Raw genomic sequence first — 17,517 nt, 5'->3', positions numbered from 1 at the left:
ATGTTCATGATACTACAAACTAAATATTTGTGACTGTCATATACTTAGGGTCCCCTGCAATCTCCCAAATTTGTCTTAAATTTTCAAAAAGAAAACAAGAATTCATGTTGTGCACTTTTTAAGCTCGTCCAGACTGGCCGCTCTGAGATGCTTATTGCTGTAAGAGATGCCTGCAGTGAAGAAGAAAGTGCATAACTTTTCCTGCTAGTCTTTAAACATAAAACTGAGTTACATCTGCTTTTCCTTTGCTAAAGGAATAAGCATGAGTTGGGTTGTCATCTGGGATAGATGGTAAGGCTTTTTCCTCTGTTGCATGGATGCAGAATCACTGGGGAAAGAACATGACAGCCCCTCTTTAAGCTCTCATAAAATGAAATAGAAAGAAGGAACGCATTTGGGAAAGCCAAGAACAAGATGTTCCCAGGACAACATGGCTTTGCTTCCAACTAAATTGATTCATTAATCTTGCTGGTTTTGTGCATTCTTTGAAATACAGAGATTGGGTCACAAGTGCTGTTTGAGAAACCAAATAAGGGACATGTGCACTGTCAGAACACAGACTTAACAGAGTTACTTGTAGCTTCCATAAAACAAGCGAGAATGACTCTGCAAAGGGAACAGCTCTGGGCTGATGGGACTGAGTCATAAGCACTTAAACTAATCAAAGCATTACTCATTGCTTGGTCCCTACTCATCACACCAGTCTCAACTCTGTCACATATAGGTTCAAATAAAGGCATATCATAATATCAGGAAAATATTTTTGTGTTTTCAAGAATTTTACTAATATGAAATCCAGTGTCATGAATCCAAAATGACTCATGAATTCCATCAGCCAAACAAGTTGACATGTTTTTCCTCACTTTGAGTGAATTAGCAGTTTAAAAGCGGTTGAGGAAAGCCAATTGCTTTTAAAAAAGGCTCCTTAGACGTCGAGAACCGAGGAATGATTATGGTAGTGAAGAATCCACCCTGTACTTCTGATGGAAAGTTATTTTACCTACAAAATCTCAAGTTCTTCAAAGAGACTCGTGCAAAACTGGTGGCACTTTTCCCATCTCACATAACTTATTTTAGTTGCTGTACTTCCAGACACAGTGGGAGATGGGCTGGAGAAAGAGATGATTGGAAATAATCTTTAGATATTCTTGCTTTGATACAGAATGTTTTGTTCATATAAAACAGAGAGTCAACATAAAAAGTATTGAAATTAAAATCGATTTTCCCTGTAATTTTTGTGCTACCTTGAATACTTCAAGCTGACAGTTTATTAAAAAATATCCCCTTCTGCTGAAAGGTATATTAAGGGCATGTGAAATGGCTTTGAAAAACCTTTAGCATAATACAGAACAGACCTCATACGCCTATTACCTTCATTTTCAAAGATGAATCATCAGAACAAGGTTATAAAAGTTTATAACTATGAAGTACTTCACCCTATAAAATGTTTAATTAATGATTAACAAAGAATAGTAGTGACAAGTGACTGACTTACTTTGATCAGATGCTTTAGAATCACCAGATGACAGAAAAAAAGAAGATATAACATCTTAAAAAGATCTTCATAAAATATAATTTGTTGTCTGAATTTGACCATTACAACAATATGTAGAAGTGAATGAAGAGGAAGTTTATTCTTAGACTAATTTTCCTGATTTAGTTCAGAATTTTCAGATTCTTCCTACTAAATAAGGAGCTTTTTAGTAATGTATAACTGAGACAAGGATGAGGTTAGTCCATTGTATTTTATCATAAAAATAAGAAGTTAACTTTTGCATAATTTCCTTTAACTTATTATAACTTTATTAGTCTTTCTCCCACATGTAATTTTATAAAGACTCTTCTACAATTTTCTTTTAGGAGAAGCTTTCTAGTGATATCTGGGAATATGTAACAGGAATCCCATATTACTTAAATGTCAATAAAAATAAATTGTAAACTGTCTATAAATAGCATATTGAAAATAGATTCCAGTTTCATAGAAGAACAAAACAGTGTTTATACACTTGTACTTTAGTTCTGTTAATGCACACATATTTGGAATAACCTGGGCAAAATTTGTGTACCAAATAAGACCTTGGTCTAGTGGCCACAGATCCTTTAGCATTAATCCTTGAGGTAAAGCATCTGTGGCTTAAAGGATTTAAACAACTCTGCAGGGTACTTACAGAAGTATAATTAAACTGTTATCACCACATTGCCTTTTCTGTAATTCGCTCCTCTGCTTTGGTAATTGTCCAGCCCTGATGTCTATAACAATTTCTAAATGTAAGTATTGCATATGCATCGTGTTTGTAATTTTAGCTTTGTTTGGGTGCAAGTGACACACTGTCATTTATTCAGAATGACAGATTAATTTAAAATGCTAGCAACTTTTTTATATTTAGCTATTACTTTTGCAACCAGAAATACACTTTCATTGTATTACATTTATCTTCAGCAGACTATACTAGATGTCATTCTAAGAATATGTAATATTTGAACTACACACCTAAGTTTATGTTTGCTTCTATTAAATAGTACAATGGGTTTCAGCAAAAACGGTGCATATATTATGACTGTTGCATACCAATCTGGTAATTATCTTGGATTTTAATTTCATAAAGTACTTTTATACCTTGCTGTGGGCTGCACAATGCTTTAATTTCAGAAGCATTTTCCAAAGCAGAAAATCTGTACTATCTTTTTGAAAACATCACCTCCAATCTCATAATCACATCACCAAAACTAGTTATCTGTCATACCATGGATAATTCAGTCTAATTAATCCACTTATTGTGTTGGAAGATCCTTGCTGTCTGACTGCCAGATAAATCCACTCTAGGGCCAGAAACTGCCAGTAGAGCAACTCAGACTGGTGACATGGAACCTCACCAGAGGATTTATCTTTTATACATTTTATTAATTTGTCTTTTTGTTCTGCTTGCAGAGAATTTAAAATAAAAAGATTTTGATGCACATAAAGAGCTGAAAAAGATTAGAGCTCTAAAAGCCCCAATATACAGTAGAACAAATTGCATCCAAACCCTCAAATTTTGTAGGGCATTCCCAGAGTGTGAGGGTTCAGCACAATGTCCAACAAAGACACAAATTAATGAACAGAACCAAAACTTTCTGTTGCTCCGTTTACTATTTTCTTCCTCTCCCAAAATAAACAAAATCTAAATGATACCTATTATTTCTGTTTAGAAACAAGTTCTATCTCCATATTCTGATGTGATTTCCAATACAAAATACATCAAGGTAAACTTTCCTTTCCTCCCAGTGGTTTTTTGCACCAGTGTAACTCCTCAATTTCACTAATTTCTTTTACAAAGTGGAGCAATATCAAGTTGAAAGCTTGACATAAGAAACACTAAAGTTTTGTTCAAGTGGCATTGGGTATTGAATAAAAATAAAGGCACCAATACAAAAGTGTTAAAGACACAGTGCTAGTCATTCCCATCCCACCTGGACAGCCTGGAAAGACAATGGTTAGCCATCAAAACAAAGGAAACTCCTCTCCCAGGAGATAATTCTTTCTCACAACCACTATTGAGTGTATTTGGTCTGGTTCTTTGAGCCTCAGAGATAAAAGAAATTTGTTGCAAGTAATATATTTTTTTCTCATTTGAAACAAAGTTTATGAGAATTGATTATTTAAATGTGTAATTAAAAAAAAATCTCAAAAAGACCTCTGCAGGTTCATATCTGGAATGGCATTTTTTGAGTTTTGTAATCCTAGGGAAAAAGGTTTCTTCTATTGCAGTATTTGCCTTTATTTTTGTATCTCATATACTCAGTAGTAAGCTAGTGAAAGTTCTTTTTTTACTGGGACTGAGTCATCCAATAATTGAAAATTTACTCTAGCCAAAAAGATAAAAATTGTTGATAAAGATGTTTATCAATAAATTAGTGCCCCTCAAGCAACCATCTTTCACCTCATCTAGATAAGCAGCATTCTGAATTTAAATACATAAGGACAGTAGTTAGAGATTCTGTAAGGAAGTTAATTTCAGACTTGCTACTTTCACCAAGTTAACCCAGTCAGCCATGTGTAAAGTAAGCAAAGTGAAACACTGACTAGTGAAAACTAAATGATTTAAATTAACAAACAACAGATGTTTGTAATATTTCTCTTAAGTTTCCATAAACCAAAGGCAGATTTAAGTGACTTCATGGCACAATATCATATACAGGAGAGAGCTTGTGTACATGTACATTCATGCATGGAAGTAAAAAGAAACCCAGCAGATGAGACAGAAAGTACTTGTAGCCTTAAGAGAAAGCAACAGTGAAAAAGGGAATGAAATTAGATGGGCAATGAACATGGAAATTACTCGCTGATATTTGGATTGTAGGATGTTCTGAGAATACATTATTTGCAAAAGAGCAGAATAGCAAAGAATTACGTGGGTATCATTAACTTGTCCTCAAGGCAGAAACAACCTAAAAGATCATAACATATTGCCTAACTTTTCTTCTGTCAAAAAGGGCAAGCTTGTCTTCCATTCTTTTGCTGTTGCATATCTGCACTCTCACCCCTGCCCCAAAACAGAAGTTATAGCCAAGTTAACTAATGTGTTCCAACTTTGGTATGCTCTTGTGATGGGGAAAAAACCCCACAAAACCCCAACAACCTGGTAGAATGAACATCTTGTAGAGCAGATGATAGAAAAATAGGTTTGAGAACAGCCAGCCCAAATAGCCTGAGGAAAAGAACCTGAAGAGTGGCAGTGGGAGATCCTATTAACCCTTTCTCCATCTTTTCCTCTCTAGTCTCTTATTTTGCTACAGAGTCACTTGAACTAACCAAGCTGCACACCAGCCACAATTTCAGATTCCACTATTTTTCCTTTTCTCCCAAGTAACACAATCTTGAGTCTTCAAAAAAAAAAAAAAAAATCTCAGTTATACATTTTTTAGGACTCCAGACAGAGAAAAAAAATGTTTTGGGAACTCTAACAAAGTATTTGAAATATGATCTGCTTTTTTCCCTCTTTTTCTTTTTTCTCTCTTTATTGTGGTTTTAGTAAAGACTAAAGGGATTGCAATGATAGTTCTTACAATGGATCTAAGCCAGCATAATTTTAAGTGAAGCTCTGAAGCATGCTCAAGATTAATTTTGTAACAATGAAAATATATTATTTCTTGGTGCGCCAGAGTCAGGATTATCTGATACATTTTATTTATTCACAAGATTTTGTTACTAAGAACCATTTGTAACTATTAAGAATCTAAATTTAATGTAGAACTACAAATTCAGATTTGGGAGGTGGCTGTGCCCTGTGCCCTATAAATCTATGGGATTCCACCCTCCTGAAGTATTATAAAATATGGAACCCTTTGTTGCTCTGTTTTGAAGTAAAATAATTTGAAAGTATTTTAGCAAATCTGTTTTCCAACAACTCACAGAACTATTTTGCAAAAAATCAATTTGCAAACTGTGCTTAAATAAATGCATTATTATTGGATTCTGGCTCATTAATCTTTGGTTCGATTTAAAAATCTCAAGTTTTTCAATCTTTAGTGTATTTTATTATGATTACACATAACTCAACACTGAAAGTTGTGACACTCCAGTTAAAGTGCATAAACCAGAAATTATCTCAAGTTAATAGGTTTTTTTACTTTCTTAAAGTGAATAATGTGAGCTGGTCAAACCACAGAACTGGGGAATCATCCAGGTTGGAAAAAAGCTCTCAGATCGTAGTCCAGCTGTTTAGACCTCATGACCAGAGACATCTGACTTATTTCTTCTTCTGCAGGTTATATGAAAATGTGCATGCAGATTAAGAGCAATAGATCTTTAAGTTATAACTTGCAGATTTTATACACTTATTAATGTACATAAAGAAATGTCACATTAGCAGCACATATTTGTAAGTTGTTTGGACACCCCAACTAGAAAAGACAACGAGAAACAGCATTCAGAACTGTGAATTTTAGACACAGTTTGTCTAAGCAATATTTTTGCATGGATTGCTGTGGATTTAGCTTCCACACAGCCTATAGTTCCTCCTCCTCTTCCTTTCATGCCACTTCACCTAAACTAAAAGAAGGTGGTGTCTGTTCCTGACAGGGTTTTCTCACTGCCAGCACTGAGGCCATGCTCTGTGGAATGCAGCTTCACTCAGAGCAGTGCTCTCCTGACCCATCACTGGTGCCAGTGAATTTTATTGTCTGTCATATCAAAGACAGTACCTCTTTTAAAACAGCCAAAAAACCTGAATCTGTTAGGTCCTTATTTTATCTGACCTATACAGTTACCTAAAGTTTACTCAGTGAATGTGTATTAAATATTCTTAGCTCCTAATGCTTCCCTATATAAAATATATAGGATGTTATTAGACATATCCATTATTTTTGTTATGATACCTCATCTCAATAAGTTTTTTTATGTGTTATCAGACTCACAAACTGGATGCATTTTTTGAATGCTTGAATAAGAGAATTGCATCACAATAAAATATTTGTTACTTATGAGATCATACCCCAGTACTTAAAACACCATAAACTATCAGTAAGAGTCTTCAAAGCTGCATATCCATAAAAACACAAAATATTTATCTGGGCAAGAAACCACTCTAGTTAAATGATGGTGTGAAAGCAGTGAATATATAAATGAAAGATTCAAAAAGAAAATATGGAAATAAAATTAAATAGTGATAGAACAGAAAATTATACAGGAAGGTATGCTACAGAAGTAACCTGTATTTATTTAAAAATGTTTTTCCTAAAACATATTAAGAAAAAGAAAGACCTCGTGCCATATAAGTCTTATGGGTGTAGAAAAACCAACTATTCAATACCTGTTTCTGATATGTGTTTGGAAAAGTAGAAAGTGGCTTTACTCTTTCTGCATGGTGCTGAGAATCCATACTGAAGTTTAAGCAGCATTTATAAATGAATTTATTTTCAAACGAGCCACAAGAGGAATTGGAGTTAGTTGAGAAACACTTTGAAACTGATGTTGTTACATCAGATCTTGAATATGAAGAAAATATCAAAATAATTTGATGTTTGCAGTGTTATTTGAATACTAGAAAAGAATTTGTGTCTGAAAACCAGTACCTATAATTTCTAGGTAAGACAATATAACAATTAATTCACAGAAAATGACACGAGGGAGTGCATGTTCATGATAGATGGGCCTTCTTGAATCAAACCTCTAAAAATGCAGATCATCTTTGTCAACTGTACTGCTATTAAGTACTCCTATTAAGTACTGACTAATCAAGGCATTTAACAGACAATCATGTGGTTTTAAAATTCTTTAATATGGTCCTTTTTTCCCCCCATACACATGAATTTTGGCTTTAGCTATGACAGTGGCAGAACTTGAGTTTCATTAATGGATGCTCCTCTTAGCTTATTCCAAAGAAGAGCTCATCTATTCCTATCTATTTTTTTTAATTGCAACTGAAAACCAAAATGAAACGGAGCAAAAATATATTTCTAAGTTACAAAATACCACTTGCACCCTTCCAAGCACTATGTCTTTGCCCCTCCATTGAGCATAATATTGACAATCAGGTCTGTGACAAGAAAAGTCTCTTTTCCCATGTCAAGCCAGTTATTTCTTCTGCAGAACTGAGGAGAAAGAGAGAATGTTCACCTACTTGGGTAGACGTGCATCTCTTTGAGCCTCAGTGATTGCACAGCCTCTCCCACTCCTAGTGCTGTATTGATACGTGGGGGAGACACAGCAGGGAGTGAGCTGAATTTTGGGCATTACTTTGCTTATACGCAGCTACTTTATGTGCAACATCAATTATTAGCAACATATCATCTAAATCTGAATTCAAGCTCAAGATCTCTAAATCTTATACATTTCTGATAGCACACCTCCATATGATACTGAAGGCATTTTATCTATGCTTTGATTACTCTTCTAGTGAGTGATCCAGTGGATTACTGGCATCTTGCTGCTCAGTCTACAGTTTACCCACTTAGAAGCTACAATATTAAATTCCTACTTAGTCCATCATACAGCTACAGTAATTTGACTTCCATTTTTAAGTCTTTACAGATTTCTTAGATTACAGTTTAGAATATGATATTATTGCCCAGATGGGGAGCTGAGACATTAACATTTGTATGGCAGGGGTTTATGCTACTTTTAGGTTTGTACTTTCAGAATCAGCTTCACAGACTACTTAAAGCACAGCTCTTACAGGTGCCAGTGGCAGCCATGAACACTGCCACATCAGGATGATCGAGCCAAAAACCCCAGAAAATCTGCTATATAATTATTATCCATTTGTAAGGCATTCAAAGCAAGAAGCCGGAAGAGAAATATTTTCCACAGCAGAATTCAGTTTCCTTTACGAAATTGCCTTAATTTTGTAATTCCCAGCCTCATCCACATTTTATCTTCTACAGCAAATGAAGAAGGAGTCACACAGGCAGCATAATTCACCATAATTTTTGGCTCATCCTTTTAATACAGGACCCAAAGCACAAGTTTTTGTGGAGCTATAACCTGAAGAAAACTCAATATAGGCACATAGGACAAATTAAGCCTGCATCCTTTGCCTAAATTCCTAAGCACTGAGTTTACAAAATTAATAACTTTCTGACAGAAGTAACATTAACTATTAGAAGAGGAAATCAGTTTTCCTCCAACATTTTATAACAGGACACCATGCTGCATTACTAGCTCAGATATTTTAGCTCTCCAGACCTTTGGTTTTTGGGAGGGTAGAATGATCTGATAGCTCTAGTTTCCAGCCTCTGAGCAGAGCTCTTACTCAGGAGGAGACATTTTGAAAGGAGACTGTAACTCACAGGACAATCTTGAGTTTCATTCTGGCTTTGTAACACAGTGTTCACCCTGCCAAGCACAGCTCCTTTTTCTGCTCAACCTCATCTTTGCCTCCCCTGGCTGCTTCACTCCCATCCTTTCTTGTTTAATCACTAGCTACTTCCCATCATCCACTTCTTTCTGTACAGAATCCTAGTTCTGATCTCACCATTCTCTGACTTCATTCTTCAGATGTTCACTCCCCTCTCTCAGAACGCCCTGTCCTTCTCCTTTAAATAATTTATTGTTCCCTGCTGGCTCCCCCTCTCATATTCCTTTCCCCAGTCTCTACTCTCCCAGACTAATAGACTTCCTGATTTCTATTTTCCCTCTCTAAGCAGCTTTAGCCTTTTCCCTCTCCTTGGTGTTTTATTGTCACATCTACCTGTCCCTTCAATGCCAGCGATTCTCCTTGTTCAGTCCTTCCCAATACATTTTCACCTCCTCTGTCTTTCAGACACAACCAAGATGACTTCCTGATCCTCTCAGCTTCCTGAGCTCCCAGCCTTGTAGCAGCCATTTCAAACTCTGATTTGATGGCTCCAAAGTCATGCACCCAACAGAAAACCCATGCTGAGATGAGTGGTTGCAGTTCCTCTGAGTGCCACACTGGTCTCCAGCAACTAGTAACATCTAGTAGAAAAGGCTATTTTCACTTTACTGCAACCTCATCAGCTCTAGTGGGATGGCCCATTAGAGGATTGTCTCTCAGGCACAGTGATATTGCAGAGAAATACTTCAAAAGCACTAATTTGTTTAAGAAAAGGCTTTACTTTATACAAGATTTTCCAAATTGATCAATGTAGGCGAAATACCAATTCCTCACAATCAGAAAAAAATTTGGTAAAGTTTTGCTTGTCTTCTTGCTCAAGGTCCACAGATTGCACATAAAATTTCAGAGCAAATGGTTCAAGCCTAGTAGAGCTTCTATAAACAGTCGATACGGCTTTTCAAATTGGGTAGCTCCTGGTGCTGTTAATGAGGAGGTGAAAACATTCTTGCTCAAACAGCAGTTGCAGGATCTAACTTTCAAAGCTTCAGTTTACCAGTGTGTAGATTTTTCACTACCCTCTAACTGATATTAGAGCAAATTTTCCTCAGGAAATCTACCCTGAATCTCTGATTTTCTGTAAATATAGTGATTTCTGCATTACTCATATTTATACACCCACAAGATGCACATCTCTCTTCTAACTACAGGAAAACCAGTCAGATTATGCCCAAGTTAAATGAAAGAAACAACCAAATATTATTGTTACACAATAATTATTTGAACTTGTGCAAAGAGCTGAAGTAATTTCACTTATTTACAAAACTGGAAGGAATCTTAAAATATGTTACAAACTATGTAAACAGGAGCACTTTCCTGCACAGTCATAAACTTGTACTTTTCCAAAGATTCAGGATGGTCTCTTTCCCACGTTTGACAGAAAGCATTTGGTATAAAAGACCTTGGCCTTGAAAACAGATGTCACCTGCATGACAAGTAATGAGATTCAGATGGTTTAAAGGAAGTTTTCCTTGGTATTTTAAAGTGAGGGTAAGGGAAGGAAAAAAATATGAGGGGAGAACAGAAAGAGAAGGCTAAGGGAACTTCAGGTACAAGCAAAAATAGGACTGGAAACCTCAGGTAGAGACACAGAGCATAAAGGGTTAAAATAGTAAGAGTTGTAATTGTTTTTCACTCAGAGCCTGCAAAATCCCTTTTGGAACTCACTTGGAATGCTTTTCAATACTAATGTTCTTCTGTTTTGGTTGATGATTGATAAATGAATTGTTTGAGATTCTGTCACTTAGCCAAAGTTCAGGAGGATAAAATAGATTTTCTTCCCCCCAAAGCTAATCAAAGGGATGCTAAAGGCACAACCCTGCACTGCAGTTGTTGCAGCAACTACAGCTGATTATTTTGCTAAGAGAAAAGATTCAGCAGCAGCAGCAGCAGCCAGTGCAATGCCAGCCACACCTGAAGTGATGTCCTAGCTTTGCACGGGGGGCTAAGCCACCCTGGCTACCCATCCAGTGCTGCCAGTTCCACAACCAGAGCCTGAAATTTACTTTTCTCTATGTTATAATCACTGCTGTTGTGCTGACAAAAAAAACATTATATAGATGTTGCTTTGTTTTCAAAGAAACTCTCCACCTGGAATAGTGTATTCCACGTGGGAAGGTAGCCAAGCAATTGCCAGTGCATAAAAAGCTTGATTGCTTAAATTAGTTTGATTATTTAGATTTTGGAAGGAAAGCTTTTCATGTATCTAAAAAAAAAGATTTAAAGAAGAATCTCGAGGGAGAGAGTAAAATAAAAAAAGTTATTGAAGATATTTGAGTACTACTTTAGCTGTTGAAAGGAAAATTAAAGAGGCATGGGTTGAATGGATACAGGTAGGTCAGGCAAAAGCAGTGCAATATATATTCCTTATTTTACTTTTAAAATAATTAGGAGGCTCTGTGATGTTGTAGAAATTAAAAACAAACAAACAAAAAACCAAAAAGAAAAACCAGCCCCAAAAACCCCCCAAAACATCAGCACGAAGAAACTCGACAACAAAACACAGCTGAAGTTGTAGCCTTTCACAAAAAAATAAAAATGTGCATTTTCTAAGAACAGCTATACTTACTCCAGGAATGTTTAATATCAGCTAGCCTAAAGGCTTGAGCAAAGTTTAAGTCTGTTGAGCAGATGAAATCAGCCAGCTTGTAGGTGTGGTTACAATTCACACTGCTGGCTAACACTCTGAAAGGCAGTGAAGCCGTGAGCTGTGCACAGAGCAAGGTGAGGAGATGTGGCACTGAACAGGAATGAATTTTGGTGCAAAGCAGAGCACTAACAGGTGGCAGAGACTCCAGGCATGCATGTTCTTTAATCTGTGAATTCACTGCTTCTGTCTTTAAGAAATCTAGATGAGCCATGTGGTTTTCTTACAATACACTGGATATGAGGAGCCAATGAACACCCAAAAAGGTAATAGCTATCATAACTGGTAGGCATGTAGTCATTCACAATCCTCATCTGCTATCCTGTTTTGCAATATAGTTTAATATATTCTAATAGGTTTTATAAACTCCATAGCAGACATAAATTTAACAGCAGAAATTATAACAACGACTTGCGCATTTTTATGACTATTTCTATGTTTTAATGTTCTGGCATAGAAAACAGTAATGTTAAAGGCTTAATTTGTTGGAAACACTTAGGTTTTATTCTGTGTAAATGGAAGTACTACCTTCAAATATTGAATTATAGCTCATGGATAATGCAGGTGCATATGAAACCAGACCTTGTTCACAGGTTTGATACAGTCTCATTATCGTTGCTTCCTTAATTTCAAATCCATTAATATCACTGTTTTTTCATGCATGCAGCTTGCATATTATGTATTCCTCTGAAACATAAAAGAATTGCACAGTTTTCCCACTGATTTAAACTGAGCTTTGCAACTATAACAATAACTGTGTGTGGAGCTCTTTTTCCCAAACTCTTAGTGTGGGCAACACCCCTTAAAAATCTTATCTTAAGCAGCATTGTATGAACACACAAACCCAAAGAGGTTTCATTTAAAAGCAGAAGAGAGAGCAAGCTGTTGCACCATGCAGAAGAAGGTGACAGAATTCAACTTTTTGCTCCTATTAATTTAACAAAACTGTTTATATTATTGAGTAGCTATTTTCATCTACACAATTAGTGAAACACTACTTTAGTATTGACATTGTGCAACAGAAAGCCATTTATAATAATTACAACCAAAGAAAATGAAAATCAATCGGAACATTCAACATATAGAATAGCATCAGCAACTTCACAGGGACAGCTTTACCAAGTCATAAGCAGAACTTACAAACAGGGTACTCAAATGAAATGAAGGAAACATTACTAAAGTAAGCAGAGTTACTAAAGTAACTCTCACCACACTGAAGTGATTTGTATCTTAAAAATCTCTGAAATTTAATTCAGTCTCCCTCCTGCATGCTGTACTGCCTATCATGCTGAAAATTCCTATTACCTGAAAACAATCTGCCCTTTGAGAGATACCAATTCTAGTAGTACTTTCACAGTATCACTTCAAACTACTGAATTGAGTCTAAAATGCAGATTTTATGGCACCTGAGATGAGTCAGTCCTGTAGGTACCTTCAATAAATATTTACAGCAAGTACTTATGCAATATTTAAGCCGTTTCTCATTTTTAAATTTCAGCTCATAATTATTCATAGTAACTATCAAGGCATTAAGTGCAATACCATCTGACCCTGACATGTAGCTAGTAACCTTGAGAGACTGCATTACACTTCAATTCTATTGAAAAATAATTGACATGAAGAAATGTAAAATAACACTGACATATTATAGCTTTTTAAAGAAATCCGCTCCCGAAGTTTACCAGCTCTCTGCTTTGCAGTGTTGAAAACAAGAAAACAAGCCAGGGACACTTACCCTTGGTACCAATAAGCAAGAGCATATAGAAGCAGCAGTTGGATGTCATATCTGTCCTTCAGCAATTCAGTGAATAAAGTCAATGAATGTTGTCCTTTGAATTGCACAGTGGCCGGAGTGCTGCTCGAGCAGGCTGCCTCTGAGAGCCTTCAGCAGTGCGTGAAGCAAGCTCCCCTCTCTCCCTGCCTTCCTCCCCTCCTCGCCTCTGCTCGAGGTCTCTCTCTCTCCCTCTCTGGCACACAGGCACATGAAAGTTTCCAGGATCACACAGTCTCCTCAGGCTCTGTCTCACAGGATGGGATCTGCTCTGTTGCAGGATGCAGGGCTGCCCCAAGGCAAGCTGCTGCTCCTGCTGCACAAAACACAGCCAGGTCCCAACGACTCTCATCAATAGTCCAGTCTTTTTCCTTCTTTTTTTTTTCCCTGCCTAAAATTGCAATGCTGCAAGAGGTTTGAGAAGCACAGCTTTATTTATTCTAATCTGTTTGAAACCAAATGTTTTCTGTAGTTTAGATGAAAACTGGAGGTTTTTCGGCTGAGGGGAAGTGAAATTTATAAATACAGTCTCTTTGTAGCAATCCAGTCACTCACTGAAATACAGAAAAATGCACAATGTAATTCATTTCCATTACCATCATGCCACTATTTTTACACACTAACCACTCTTCATGACTAATGTTAGGTGTCTAAAAACATATTCTTTATGAGGAAAAGTTTTTCACAGACTTTTCTCTTGAATACTTTGAGACATTCCTACTGGCCCTTGATTTTACTGTCACCAGTAGATCATGGTATTCCCCATCATGTAAACAGTTACACAGTTAAAGTCTGGTTTATGATGTGAAGGCTAACATTTAGCAGCACAGCAAGACATGTTTCAAAACAAGTTGGTCTGTTGAGATGAATTTGAGAGAGGAGCTAAATTTTATGTGGACTCAATGTTTCAGATTTTTAATTTTTTTTTTTTTTAAAGCTTGTTAGATTCAGCAGCTTGTCAGGATGACAATGTGACAGAAAGCACTGGTAACCTGTTAGCAGCAATGTCAGATATTGAAGGAAAAGAACTTCTCAGACTAAGGAAATACATGCATATCTGAACACATCCACAAAATGGTGAATTTAGAAAATAAGGAAAACCTCTACTGTAGTCAAAAGCTAAGTCCACGTTGTTGCTATGGCAAAGTTGTCTACAAAATAGACATTATGAACTGCCAGTCTCTTGATTTCTAATATAAAAGAATACAAAACAGAGAGGGGTTTAAAAAAGGTTGTTGTCTATGGAAACCCCAAGAAGTATTTTGACATCTACTATAACGGCACCAGTGTACAGGCAAAACCAGATCAAACGGATTAAGTGCCCATAAAATATTTCTTTTATAAGGTGGGGACTAGCTTTTGAGCATATCAAGTAAGAACACAGTTGCTTCAAGGGTTAATCTTGTTTAAGAGTTAATCTAACTCCTACATACTCTAGGGCTAATGGCTGAGCTGAAAAGCTCTTCCAAGGTGAGAAAATAGAAGAAGAAACTGAACCAAGAAAGTGAAGAATAAGTGAAATATTCCTTAAAAGACAAGTAAAATAAAAGCTTTACCTCTTCAGTGCAGGATGAGGCAGAACTTAGATTCTAAAGATAGGATTTGCTTTCTTGTATAGTCTCTTCTGTGGCTTTGTGCTTCTAATCTAGTCACAACTACTTGAGATGTGTAGGAAACATACATGTGTTTGGCATAGATCATTTCACCTGATAATATAATAAATCAAGCAAGATTTTTCTTCCACAGGCAGTCTGACCCACTACAAAAATTCAAAATATTCTACCTTAGAGTAAACAGAGAACCCCCCAGTGTGGTACATACCACTCACATATATTTTCTGAAGTTCAGCCCAAGGGGGAGCTGTCACTTTTCAGCCTTTCTCTTTTTCAAGGACCTTTAGCAACAATACTCATTAAAGTTAATTTTGCTGCAAACAAACACTTGCTCTACAGAAAATCCACTGAGATCTTCCCTCTTCTAAATTTCTTACACATTCATATTAACACATAGAGAAGCAGCAGCAGTTTTCAGCCCATTCTCTCAGTGTAATTACATTTAAACCAGGAAGCTAGAGTTACAAACACACACATTGCTGAACCGTGGAATGCAGAGCAGAAAAAGAAGGAGAGACTAGCATTTGACAAATAGTTTTGGCTTCCCTTACTTGAATGCATTTTTAACTTCTTATTAAAAGAAACATATCTGGGTGTTAGAAAGGCAACAGTTATTTCCCTCCTGACTAAAATGGCAAAAGTTACGGAACTTTGGTGTTTAAGAACTCTTTTCAAGAAAACAATAGGCTTTATATGCTAATTCCTTACACAGCAAAGAAATCACTCATCAGAATTTCATTGTTTTCCAAACAACCTTGAGAAGGCATTGGACACCATTGGGATGGTCAGTATTTACTTTTATTTCTAATTACAGCAATTCATATTTGCTTTTATTTGTACTTAATAAAAGTACAGCAATTCTACGACTGAAAATCAGTCTAAAGAGTATCTAAACTGAAGGAAATTAATTTTCAGACCTCTGGGGGACAACCCCCTCCAAACATTCGACAATTGTTGTGCCACCAAACCACAAACTAACAAAATACATTAATGTTTCATTCAATCCAAATAATTGCCATTTGTTATCAAGAAGAGTTTGAACTTAGAATTAAATTAGGACTTAGAATTAAATGACTGCAATTATTGGACAATTTCAAAGAAGTTGCTAGTGAAGTTCTAGCACCTTGTTGTCCTTTTGCTATTGGTCACATTAGGTGCCAGTAGAAGGAATACAACAGAAATAAACAAATCTGCCTGCATCACCACTGTAAGTTTCATTATTAAAAATAAAAATACACTAAGTTGTAAATATGCTAATACAGAAAAAATTTAGAATTCCTTTTCAGCTTGAAGAAAAGGCAGACTTATTCACAGGCTGCAGCTACTCCTTTGAAGGTTAACAAATATTGTGCACCAATCTCTGGCTCAATGGTACAACTGAGAACTTCAAGCAGATGCAGGATAGTAGGAGAGAAGTTGTATCTCTAAGTTTTAGCCTACACGAGGCAGAGAGATTCAGTCAAAGTCTACCTGTTGCTTCTTCAAGTACTGAGTAGTATGGGTCTCAGATATATTTCTACTCTTTCCTCATGCTGAAATTTTCCTTGGTTTAATTAGGAATGCTTTCAAGGATGCTTTATGTCCTGCATCAAATAAAAGACCCACAAGACAAAGCAAATTTTCAGCTGAAAATACTGCCTAGATTGTCAGCTGTTTTGCTGGTTTAGTGAAATACAAAAAGTGAAACAGGAAACACTGAAAGTAAAACTGGGCCCATGTTGCCATCTGCAGTCATGAAGATTATATAGTTCATATTTAGAAATGACACCTCAAGAAGTGACCCTCTTGTTTTCTCAGCCATTTGATAACCAAACTCTAGGTTTCGCATTATAGCTATGTGAATAACTAATGTACAGATAAGGCTTCAGAACACAGCATTTAAAATCTAAATCCTTCATTATGAACATAAATCATACAATCCAAAAGATTTAGCTGTGCAAACAAACATAATTGGCTTAATTATATTTAATTAACACTTTTTTCAAAGCTCTGCCTGTAGACTTTGCAGACAGTACAACTGAGAATAAGACATTCTCATTTTGCAGGGCAACTCTTACCTTTGGAGGACATATTCCTCATTTAACACCTACATCCAGGTTCCCTGAGTTCAGACCAAAGCAGACTAAAGGACCTTTTAAAGGCAGCACAAGACTGTCTAAGCACAGAAAGATAGAAAAGATCTCATTTACAGCAGCTCTTTCCAAACATTCAGCTGTACTGCAGTACCTTTATCTATCTCTCTATCTCATACACTTGTGCCTCAAACAGTGCTGTAAAAATGGGCTTTTTTTGAAAAAGATTACTCTTTCCATTTCACAATGACAGATTTAATAGGATCTACCTCCCAAAACCTGAAGAGCCTGGCACACCTGACCTAAAGGGCCAGGCTAACTACGCAGGCACCTGTGCTGTAGGACCTCCTGACTTCTCGTTTCCCTTTCCAGACCCTTTTTGTCAGCACAGCTGCAGCTGAGCTGCGATTACTGACACTTGCTTTTGGAGAAAGGGGAGAGACATTCCTCTGTTGGAAAAACTCTCTGAACTACATAGTCTCACCTGGAGGGTTTTACTACAGGAAGAGTGCAGAAACCTTTCTTTTCCTCAGTGCAAATGTATATCCACCAAGAGTCTCAAAACAGAAACCAGTTCTGC

At 36.4% G+C, this 17,517-nt stretch overlaps 1 protein-coding gene across 4 annotated transcripts in view; it reads right to left on the bottom strand.

Moving 5' to 3' along the window:
• RXFP1 (relaxin family peptide receptor 1) overlaps positions 1 to 17,272 on the bottom strand; it is a 51,243-nt gene extending 33,971 nt beyond the window's left edge. For 2 of the 4 annotated variants that reach the window (XM_085058590.1, XM_085058591.1), the window contains exon 1: positions 13,217 to 13,589. In XM_085058590.1, the coding sequence (XP_084914716.1) occupies positions 13,217 to 13,265 (49 nt within the window). In that variant the 5' untranslated portion in view covers positions 13,266 to 13,589. Of the gene's footprint in view, positions 1 to 13,216; positions 13,590 to 16,922 lie in introns of those variants that run through there. The other 2 variants (XM_085058592.1, XM_085058593.1) reach the window with 2 other exon arrangements.
• Between the last annotated feature and the right edge of the window lie 245 nt (positions 17,273 to 17,517).

Source organism: Lichenostomus cassidix, chromosome 4 (assembly GCF_008360975.1).
Source record: "Lichenostomus cassidix isolate B80296 chromosome 4, HeHo_3.0, whole genome shotgun sequence".
Classification (NCBI taxonomy): domain Eukaryota; kingdom Metazoa; phylum Chordata; class Aves; order Passeriformes; family Meliphagidae; genus Lichenostomus; species Lichenostomus cassidix.
Note: the sequence above shows the minus strand (reverse complement) of the source record. Positions and strands in the feature narration are given on the sequence as shown.